The 11,586-nt window shown below is 41.0% G+C and overlaps 2 protein-coding genes across 2 annotated transcripts in view; one reads left to right on the top strand and one right to left on the bottom strand.

Annotated features, from left to right (window-relative positions):
• Positions 1-1,804: 1,804 nt before the first annotated feature.
• On the top strand, positions 1,805-4,638 carry MTERF2 (mitochondrial transcription termination factor 2). Its single transcript, XM_010185341.1, has 2 exons — positions 1,805-1,836; positions 3,411-4,638. The coding sequence occupies exons 1-2, from the start codon at positions 1,805-1,807 to the stop codon at positions 4,636-4,638; spliced, it is 1,260 nt and encodes a 419-aa protein (XP_010183643.1).
• A 5,146-nt stretch (positions 4,639-9,784) lies between these two features.
• TMEM263 (transmembrane protein 263) overlaps positions 9,785-11,586 on the bottom strand; it is a 4,886-nt gene continuing 3,084 nt past the window's right edge. Inside the window, exon 2 of the mRNA XM_010185339.1 lies at positions 9,785-10,071. Coding sequence (XP_010183641.1) covers positions 9,785-10,071 — 287 coding nt within the window. The remainder of the gene's footprint in view (positions 10,072-11,586) is intronic.

Genomic DNA, 11,586 nt, shown 5'->3' with positions numbered 1-11,586 from the left:
GGAGGCCGAAGGGAAAGAAAGAGGGTGTGCGGGTGGGGGTGACCAGGTGGCCGGACTTAGGCGACCGGGCTGTGATTGAGAGCTTTCCGTTTTCTCTGAACTAAAAGCAGCGCCTGATGAGCTTTGGCTGAAATAGCGGTATGCTTCCTTAAACTTTTTTTAAACGTCTTTCCTAGAGATACGGACAAGCCTTTTCCCCACAAGGCCAGTGCAGCAGTAGGACAGGCAGCCCAGAGCAGCTGGGTGGGCTCCATCCACGGAGGTTTGCAAGACCTGGCTGGACACAGCAGCCTGGTCCTGCCTCACAACAGACCCTGATTTGAGCTCAGGAGGTCCCTTCTGACCTGGATTATAGTATGATCCTCTATAAGTTTTTTCTAGAAAGCTTTATGGTGGTCTAGTGTATTTCTGCAGTCCTTCTTTACCTCATTTCTGCTACTGATGCCAAGCAGGGATTTGTTTTTCTAAGTGCATACGCATTAATGCTTACTCTACTGTGCATTAACCTACCAAACTGCTACCTGTTACCACTCCAGATTTCTTCACAGGCTATTCAGATCCTGTCTACACTGCTCTCTGCTAGGTAGATACCTACTCTCCCAGGTTCATTCAAAGGCCTATCTAGGGATTTAGTAGTTTCATTTCATTCTCTGCAGCCTACTGAGACCTGGCTACGGTTTGCTGTAGTGAGAACAGTAGTGACCAGCATACAGCCTGAATGAAATGGGTGATGAATCAGCCAGTGGATCCTACTATCACTTTCCTATAGAAGATACACACAGGAGCCTCATTATATAATGAAACTTAAACACCTTTGCTCTGTAGATATAGATCACTGCAAGTGTGCTAGCAAGCAGGATCACAGATAACTTCCAGATAGACATTAGTTCACTTCCTTATTGCTGTTATGACACCTGGCGATAAGAGGGTGCTGCTGGCAGTGAGAGCAAATGTTTCATCTAAGCTGTCTTTTTTTTCTTAGTCTCTTAATTGATTTACCATCCCCACAGCAATATAAGTATGTAAAAAGTTACAGCAAGGTCCTGCATATTAGAACAGTAGTCCAGCATGAGGTTTAAGAGAACTCTGAACTCTTGGAATAGGTCACATACCCTGCAAACGTGATACTGTCATCTATGGACTCTGAAACACACAAAATCATAACTCGTAATCATCTTCTCAGTTTTTGTGGAACACCATGACATTAAAATCTTATTTTGCACGTTGTATTTAGCTTAGTGCTTTACAAGGGCTCCTGAGTATCTGAGTCAAATGCGGCTCAGCAAATAAAGTTTTCCTTCCTTTTATAGCATTCTGTGTTTCTCTATGGAGTATCACTAGCGACAGGTAAAAAAATCACTATGATGTCAGACATTTGCAGACAACAAAGTTCTTTTAAGGGAACCTAACAATTGTTTCCATGTCAGAAACTGGTACAGCACAATTTACTGTATTAGAATTTTTAAAAAGCTCTGTAATAGATAAAATGTATTTTAAGTGACTACATTACTCATAAGGCAATTTTGTTTAACAGTTGGATTACACATTGAAGTGAAAGTCATGGTTAGTTATTTTTCCAGTTCGTACTTTGGAAGTATCATCTGACAAACCAAATAATTTTAACAGTACTTTCTTTTGCTGGCAGTTTTCAGCTGAGCTGAAGCATTAATGAAGAAGACCCTGATCCTTCAGAGTTTTACTTACTCTGATCAGACCCACTAAATTCAGTAGAACTACTCAGAGTCCTCAGACACAGGCAGTTGTGTCACTCCCTGCGGAGGAGAGGCTTTAGTCTGCAGTCCCCATGAAACTGTCACTTTTTCAGGACATGGACAGGCCAGCACACAAAAAGTCTGTGACTTACCTGCACTTACGGGGCTTTCAGGGCTACTGGGGGAAAACCGCTTGTTCTGTGGTGGAGCTTGGTGCACAGCACTACTTGACTCACAAAGTTTATGAAGATAAAATCATTAGCCTTGGGGTTATGAAACAAGCAGCTTCATTATGCAATCAGATTTTGCCTCGGAGATTTGAACTACTACTAAAAAAAGTTACCTATCAACAGCTTATGTTAATAAAATAAGCTTGCATATAGGAAGTTATTTTAATGTCTTATTCTGTTTGTTTATGATGTAGTAACATAACAAGAGTCCAGCTTTTAGAAGCTGAAAACATCAAAAGCAAAGGTACACTTTCTTGAGATAAAGTATTTTACCCCTAGAAAATATTTAACCTTACCTGGCAACTAGAGAGAGGCTCTATCACTTAAGTTCTCTAAACAAACCTCCTATTTTCTTAAAAGATGGGTTATAAAGAAGGTTATCGTATAGCTGTTCAATAGGCTTCTTGATCTGTTATGCAGGAGATTAGACTGCATGATCATGACAGTCTTTCTCCTAAAACAAAAGACTCAAACAACAAAATAATTTTAACTTGATGCTCACATAGGTACTTTCTGAAGCACGCTATACTTTGGGAGAGGCGAAAGCAACTGTATAAATAGAGTTGTCAAATGCACGAATTGTTTGTTTGGTGATACCTAGCAGTCGGTTTGAGCAAAGCTGAGGTGTGGGGTTACCCACCACCACCCTGTGGCTGCTACATGGACCCCAGCACAGCCACACACATCTGCCATGGGACCCTGCCTATTGGGGGTGGCTGGACATGACAGAAATGACCTGGGGACAGAAATACAGTGTTGACACAAAGGGCAGCTGTAGCAAAGTAAATGCTGCAAGAGGCAAGTGAAGGCCTGAAGCTGTTACACTGTGCTTGCTTCCTCCCCCAAAATACCAGAGTGCTTATTTAGAACCCAATTAACAGACTCAGCTAGTGAAAGGCATGTGAAGGTTTCAGTTATTTTTTCCTTAATTATAAGAAGAATGACTTCACAATGCAGTTAAGCTATGAGCTGCTGCTGAAGGAGCACCCGGGGGGGCTCTCTGACACATGCAGGAAAGAGTCTCAGTCCAAACAATGCGTGAGAAGTTAAGCAAATACACTCGGAAGAGATAAGATATTTAAGCTGCTTTTTAAAAAATAATTAATTTAGTAGAATTACTGTCAAATTTAATTGCATGAAGCATTTTTCTAACATTGTGTGTGTGCTCTAATGTACTGTCAGCTACAGGAAACAGCTGACAGGTTCTTCTATGACTGCAAGCGTTTATACGGACAGAGCACTGCCCCCGGATCAGCTCTGATGCTCCACATGTTACTGTTCCAGCAAGGCATCCGTCAGAGCATTAACCTTGCAGAAGTCTTTCCCTTCAACCCCCTTTTGCATGAAAGCTGAATTTTGTGCTAGTAACACTGTTGAGAGTAATTTCTTATGTCAGCTCAGTCTGAATATCAACACCTCAGAGAATGTCATGAGGTATAATTTGTGCCTTAAATGTGTTTTCTTGCAGTTGCTGTTCTCTCCGCGCAGGGTTCCGTTCCACGATGTTGAGAGGAATCGCTCATGGTGCAAAGGATACTTTTACTCTTCTGCTGGCAAGATCTCAGTGCTGTACCCCCGGATTTAATTTTTCATCATTACGGACTGAAGTAGCAAACAGAAGCTTCCCAACGCATTCCACTTACACGACTGATACAACATCGAGAGAGGAAAACAAAAAGACCATTGAGAGTCTCTCCAGACTGTCAGTCGACATTAGGAAAATACGCAGACTAAAGGAATGGGTCCTTCTCCAGGATGTAGCCTACGTTAAAGAAATTGCTGGTATCTTACGAGAAATGGGAGCAGATGAGACTGCTGTAGCCAACATTTTAGAACGCTGCCCAGAAGCAATTCTCCGTAGCCCTGCAGAGATAAACTCTCAAAGAGCTCTATGGGAATTAGTATGCCAGAATGAAAAACAGTTGATTAAGTTAATAGAGCAATTTCCAGAGTCTTTTTTTACTACTGAGAGTCATAAGAACCAGAAGGCAAATATACTGTTTTTTCAAGCGCTGGGACTTAAGAATAATATAATCACCAGGTTCTTGACAAGCGCACCCAATATTTTCTACAATCCTGTTGAGAAAAACAAAACCGTGATAGAGACATTACAAAAACATTATTTAAGTTTGGGAGGTTCTGATGCAAATATGAAGATCTGGATGCTGAAGCTATTGAGTCAAAATCCATTTATTTTATTAAATACCTCTACCGCAATCCAGGAAAACTTGGAATTTCTCCAGAAGAATGGTTTCACAGACCATGAAGTTCTACAGCTGCTGTCCAAACTTAAAGGTTTCATTTTTCAACTTACTCCTGCTACTATGCAGAAGAGTATGCTTTTTTCCAAAAATGTCTTTAAGTGCAGTGATCAAGAATTAAGGCACCTAGTGCTGACATGCCCAGCCCTTCTCTACTATTCTGTTCCAGTTCTGGAAGAAAGACTCGAAGGACTACTGAAGGAAGGCATTTCTGTAGCGCAGATTCGAGAGACACCCATGGTGCTGGAGTTGACAACGCAAATCGTTCAGTACCGTATTAAAAAACTCTCCGCTTTGGGATATGATATCAAAAATGGAACTCTAGAAAGCTTGAATGGTACTAAGAAAGATTTTGAAGTCAGTTATGGTAAGATACAATCAAAGAAAGAGAGACCAATTTTTAATCCTGTTGCTCCTATAAACATTGAAGATTAATTTGAATGCTGTACTTTAAGAAAATTTATCGAAAAGAGATCTTGGTCTTGAAACAAAAGTAATCTTAACACGATTGTTGTCTTACACTGTACTTTGTCCTGGAGTGGGTCTTAGACACAACTTCATTACACAATTGTAGCTTCCTAATATGACAGAACATGGTTACGATAAAGGTTGACTTTTTTTCCCCCCTAGAGAGCACCTCACATGGTTTTTGGTTTCTTTTTGTTCTGTTACATTTCCTTATCTAGCAGGGCATTAACTGCTTTGGATTTTCAGCTCTGGCACTGCACAGTCCAGCCTGCAATAGTGATTAGCACCATTTTCATCTGAGAAAGAGGACAGAAGGAGGAGTAGTTTTCCAGCAGCGTTCATCAATGCACTGGTTCATTGACTTTAGGAAACTCTTTTGGAGTCCCACTCCTTATCGCTGAAATAAGCGGCTCTGGCTCCTGGATCCTGATCTGGAGCAGACTCCACTTTGTGGATGGGAGTGCCCAGCTAGACTGCAGTCTCAGAACAGGGGCAGGACATAATATTTTTTATTTAGTGACTGCTAGTGTGGCCCCAGTATGTTTGTGTACAAACCATAATACAAAAAAACCCCTACAAGACAACTTCCTTTGCATTTCCAAGACTTCAGAATTTACTCCTTTTGCAAAAGGGTTGGAGGAAAAGGAAATACACATTGCTATTGTCTAGTTCGTAATTTCTTCTTTTCTAGCAAGGCTCGGGGAGAGAAAAGGTTAGGGTGAGACTAAGGTGAGTCTCAAATGATGGTAGGGGAATGGAGAAAGCCATGCTTTTGTATTAAGTGTAACAAAACTCGTCTGTAAACCACTGGTGATTAAAAATGACTACCCCATTTGCAAACAGCTGCCACAGTTTCTAAATATATGGGTGACACTGCTTCTCAGATATCACCCTATGGTAATTGTTGACAAGCGCTGGCTTTCAAAATAGTAACTCTCTGACAGTGTTCTCAGGGGAACTTTATTTATTTTAATTTGTGGGCTGTGAATGATAATATAAAAGGGTAGCATCACTGACAATCATCTCAAAAGAATTAGGATCATCAGGGATTTTATTTCCCAGGAAGACTTTCCTAAGCTACTACTCCATACACATTCCCTCGTGACAGCAGGGGAAAAAAAAGCAGTTACACACCCCCCTCACTCTAGGCCATTCTTCAAGGTTATTTTTAACAGACATTTTGGCAGCAAGTCCAAGGTCCCTTTTCTTAAAGAGAAGTTTTAAATTGCTGAGGAAAGCTGGTATTGAATTACTTGTTCAGAAGGTGGGCTGCAAGATGATGATTTTTATGTAGCCTGTCACATTATCTGCCATGAGCTTGGAAAGGGCCAGAAACATCTGGGTAGAGCAGTGCCAAGATCTCAACAGCTGAAAGCCTTAAACTTGACACCCTGCAGGCGAGAGCGGACGTGACAGCAGCTTGAGGGGGGAAACACCACTCTTGCAGGAGCACGTGTGACAGCAGCAAGAATGTAAGAAGGGGCACGTATCACCAGCACGATAAAGGTCAGGCTGTCTTACTAAGCCCTTTCTTTGCTGACTCTTCAAAACACATTATCATTTTGTAAGAAGCTAGGAAGATAACCGTATTAAAAATTCATAGGAACTTGCCTTCGTCACTTTCTGACTGTCCTTCAGAGCTCAACTATTAAGCAGACCGCAGTATTATTTGAATTCAAAAGCATCCTTCCCCTCAGACACAAGGGGGCATTTCTGCTCCCTGCAGCTATTGATAATACAATCTCTAATGCTGAACCACAAAGATGATTGGTGGTTTAGGATGAAAAGGAAACCGAGATATAAACCAATGTCTTCCCTTAAAATTTAGTTTCAGTATTTCTACAGGTATGTGTTTTTAAAGTTCCTGAAACAGCTTATTCCTATCACGTACAGTATTTCCAGTGGCAACAGACAAAACAGGAAAGTGACTTTTTAAAATTGAGTCATCACAGAAGAATGAGTTATCACAAACTCATTTTCCATTCTGAATGTTTTAGTTTCTCCTCCTCCCCCTTCAAAGCAAAGGCATAAGCAGAAAGACTCCTATTCTCTACCAGCAGACCAAAATTCATTCAATCCTTCTTTTATAACTCTATGCCTGGGCCTGTTTCTCTCTCCTTCACAGGATTCATTTATAATAAAACCTCAGGAAGCTTCAAATTACCAAAACATTGTATTGTTGAAATGGGCTTCCTCATCTCTTGCCATTACTCACACTGAACGTGAACCAGGTTATACCATTTAAGTCTGGCACATAATGCCTGTAGACCAGCCTTTCGTTATATAGTGAGCAGTCAGCATACAAGCAGCCTTCATAAATATTTCCCCTTTTGAAATGGGGGCTGGGAAAAGGAGAGCAAAATGAAACCGCCACAGAACAACCCCAGAACACAAGAACAACCCCACTCCCCCTGAAAATTTCAGTTCCATATTCCATTCAGCTCACTATGAGCTTAAAAGTGGGTATTCCCCAAACCTGTTTCCAGAAAAACAGTGCAAGGGATTTTATGTTGTGTCTATGCACAGCCAACAACACAGTGAAGTTCCAGTTTTTGTGAAGACCCGGTTGGTGCTATTTATATGCAGATAAAAGACACTTAATGGGAACAGTTATACCCAAGTATGCCTTTCTCCACAAATTAACTAAGGAAGCTTTCAAATGTCTGAAACGACAACAATTTAATGTTTCACAAGTGGCAGGACAGAGTCAGAACAAGTTTTTAAGACAAAGCAAGTTTCCTAAGTGAATGGAAAATATGCAGGATATAGGACAAAGCTCTTTTCGAAAACTAAAACCATATGCCGTGTTAAAGTGTTTCAGTTACAAGATTCAGATGTAATTACAGGATATGTTAAGGAAAAAAAAAAAACCATAACGGAGTGTTGGCAGCTCTTTATAGATCTAACATTACGGATCTCAGACCACACTTGTTTTGTAGCAAGTTTCATAGTATAAAAATTAGAGAATGTCACAAAAAAAGGAGTATAACCAGCTCAACATTTACATTTTCAGCGAACAGTTCCGAAGGGTTTGGTTGAGAGTCACAAATATCACTGTGCTCCAGACAGGTGACTCCTAAGAGTTCAGCGGTAGCACTCTGGGGATACGTCTACATTGGGAACCACCAGGGAGCAGAGCACACTAGATTATTTGCTGCAGGTAGACTGCCTGTGATATCCAGGCTTGCTCATTTCTATACCTGGTATCCTTAAAATATACTGCATGCTATGAGATTTGCTTTTGACTGTAAAAACAGCTGAAGCCCTCCATTTGTTGCCTAAGTTTGCCTCATTACACCCTTGCAGCAGAATGGAACTGAGTAATGGTGCATCGAACAAAAGCAGCAGATTAATTCCATTTGCTGGGTTTGTGATCTCCCCACCGCCCCAAATCCCCATGAATACCATACTACCAACATACACAGCAATAACTGATATCAAATAAAGTTGTTCCAGACTGCAGTTGAAGTACCAATGGCTCAGAGAGGACAAGGTGACTACTGTACCATAATTTACACATAGTGTACTTTCAGCGCCCATGGATATAGGACTAAGTTTTAGACAAGTGATATGTTTGATTTTTTTAAAATTTCTAAAAAGTTTCCCTATATACCCTTCTTGTACAACCACAGCCACTGAAAAAGTAATCTTACGTGCCTAGAAGTTCTCTATAGAAACACAAGTTTTTAGAAAATACTGCATATACAACATTCACAGCCTCCTCGCACGGGCTTCCAAAGAGGTTACTTATTTGCAAAGTCAGTACACAGAAGAAGAAGAAAAAAAAAAGAACAAAAGATCACCAACAGCTTCCATGTTAAGGCAACCTCAAGCTGTGTCTGCAAGTGCATTTTGCCTCACACGCTGCAGAGGACTCACCGGTGTTCCCATCTGAGGTGTGTCAAGGTTTGCAATCTGTCAGTATACGATTTACTTGGATGATGATTTTTTTTTATTTTTGTTTTTTTTAAGGCCTCATCTACCTTTTTTGGTTTGTTTTAAATAAAAGTATTGCATTTTACTCACAAATCAAAATGCAAAGCATGAGAGAAAGACGTAGTGAAAATTCCTTGCATTTGCTTAAAACAGAGCAAGAAGCTAACCTGGCATATCATGGAGTTGAGACAACAGCTCTGCTACTTCTTCAGTGGTTTCCAACTCCACGAGGCATTTCTTTCAAGTCAGACAGTTGTGCACGATGATCACAAACATCAGCCCAATCTCCATTAAGCCACCACTTTTTCTAGTGTCTATAAGAAGTTTATTAGAAGCAAGCTCTCACTTGCAGGAGACAGATGCATATTATTAAATACACCTGAGATGGAGAAATCTTGTTTTCAGTTAAAACTGACAAGGTTTCAGTATCAGGATTCGTAAAGAGAGTCTATAGTCCATTCTGTGAACTGCACTGAAACGACAGGACAGTTCTTTACAGAGCTTCACCTAGTAAAAAGATAATTTTCTAATAAGGCATTAAGTTCATTTACTCTTTATGATCCCTTCTACCATGCTGTCAAACTTCCTCACTTCTATCTCCCACTCTCATTTCCAATTTCTGCACACCTCCGCTTCTATTTGCTCCAGTCTGCACTGGCAGAACGTGCTCACCGAGAGTTTTCAGGCTGCTTGCAAATAGAATTTCATAACCGAAACAACGGGGGTACATCCAACGATGGCATTACACAGCTGAAGGACCCTTAGCAGGAGGATGTGGAAACCACTGAGAACAGTAAACGGCATCTCGTCACGCTGATGGTACAGCGGAGATTACCAGCTTTCTGCGTTCACATTTTAGTCCAAAACTGCAAAAGACTTACAGTAAATGAATATTCAAATGCGTATTACCCCTTCAGATACACTGACTCACTTCTATAGTTATCAAGTGTAACATTTCACCAGATACAAAGCTTCAATCTAGGCTCTAATCAATCTTCATACCCTGTGCTAGCCAAGCGTCTTCTGTCCTTTTCAGATGAAATCAGGTTACTTGCACAGTTCTTTAGAAGATAAAGTGTCTAAGACACATGGCTTCTCACGGTCCAAATCTTAACAGATTTTAATGCCACTGATGGAATATTCTGGAGAATCAAGTATGTCTGTCTCAGTTTTGGTTTTAGTCAGACTTATCCTTTTTCTTTCCTGTTAAAGGCACTTTACTTGCAACAGCAGATCCTACAGCTGTAACACCTCCAGCCACAGCAGAAACACTTCCTTTGACCAGCCCCACTCCCACTGAAGGCACAGATGTGACTGCTGTTTTGGTGATTTCCAAGCTCTTGCCTCCGATCCAAGCAACACCCCCAATCGTGGCACCAACAGCTCCCTTCGTGACACTGAAGAGGCCACCAGTCACACGAGAAAGCATGCCAGGCTGCTGCTGTGGGTGGTCTTTTAACGAACCTAAGGGGGGAAAGCAGCAGCAGATCAATCACAGTGCTATGATCAAAGCATTTTCAAAAGAAAAGTTATTAATAACTAACTATTTCCTTTTCTAGCCTCACAGCCATCACACACACTTACCTTGCAGGTTACTTTCTTGGATACTCATATACATACCATCATAGTTGCAAATAAGACAAGACACTTTGCTGCAGCGAGACATACCTCAATGCTGTTTAGAAGAACACAAGTCAATACTGAGCCTACAAATATCAGGGATACAGCTCCCAGACAGTCTTACGTGATAAACTCTTGTCCTCTGTGTGCACCACCACCTTCCCAGAATCTAGAAAGACTCATGGCCAAACTAGACTCACTTCTGGAGTTTATTCATGGGGGATGAGGTGATGACATGATGACATATCCTCTTGTTCCCCCCATCCTAATATTAAGAGTTAACCCACAGAGGGGGGACCCCCAAAAGCAGCAGCACTACCTTGCTGTTCCAATCTCCAAGGAAGGACTGGAAAAAAAATTCCTGGAGAAACAAAGCCAAAGATTTATTACAAATAAAAAAATTTAAAAATAATGATTGGCCAAATAAGCTCAGCAAATGCCAGAAGTGGTGCCCAAAGGCATTAACAACAGCAAGAGTTACAGGCTCCCAAAACAAGTCCCAATATGATGCACAAAACCAAATCTCAAACCACATGTTTGCATGTTACTGATCATGGAAATATAGCTGGGGTTTTTTTCCTTTTGAATGTTATGTTTAACGTGCGCTTTGCACAGTTTCTTGCTATATGCTGTAGAAGTCAATTCCTATTCCCTATTCATGGTACAACTACACAGCCTCAAATAACAGAAAATATTAGAGTGATAGAAAGACTCCCAGAATTAGCCTTTTGGTCTTCAAGTAGTTTACTTGAAGTGTTACTTCACATTTCTAAATGTAGGCTTCAAAATCCTAGAGATACATGCACCTTGCCTCTACAGGGAATTAAGACAACTCCGTGCCCCACTACTGCATAAGCACCATCTGATCTTCAAAGCAGCAGCAGGAAGATGAACAGTACGTTAGTGTTGTATTTAAGCACACAAGAAAACATCACCCACTGCACCTGTAAACCAGTAGCCCTGACACGTGTTTGTCTACAAGGCATTTTCAATGTCAACCTTGAAAATCTCTGGTCTTCACAACTGCATTATACAGGTAAGCATTTTTTCAGCTCCTGTCCTGTCAATTCCTCACCAACCCCAAACATTTCTTTAAAAAGTTTCAGAGAGAAGCATGGCAACAAAGTCAGTTAACAGAAGTAGGGTCAAAGTTCCACAGTTTTTGGTATTTTCTAGCTACCTGTATATAATATATGGGATTTAATGGACAGATTTCCCTTTCTTAGGGAAAAACAACAAGGGGAACCAAGAAAAGAGCAAGTGGAACCACAGTGCTAGGGAAGAAACAAACAGGAAATAAAAAGGTGAGGGAGTCAGCAGCAGAAAGGAAGAAGACAGCGAGTCTAGAGAGGCGGGGGG

The sequence above is a fragment of the Mesitornis unicolor genome, unplaced genomic scaffold (assembly GCF_000695765.1).
Source record: "Mesitornis unicolor isolate BGI_N332 unplaced genomic scaffold, ASM69576v1 scaffold50215, whole genome shotgun sequence".
NCBI lineage: Eukaryota > Metazoa > Chordata > Aves > Mesitornithiformes > Mesitornithidae > Mesitornis > Mesitornis unicolor.
Note: the sequence above shows the minus strand (reverse complement) of the source record. Positions and strands in the feature narration are given on the sequence as shown.

Excerpts from the sequence above, each read along its gene's own strand:
- MTERF2 (XM_010185341.1), top strand. The coding sequence starts at position 1,805 with ATGAAACTGTCACTTTTTCAGGACATGGACAG. Across the intron at positions 1,837-3,410 it reads CTTTTTCAGGACATGGACAG|TTGCTGTTCTCTCCGCGCAG; the intron begins GCCAGCACACAA and ends GTTTTCTTGCAG.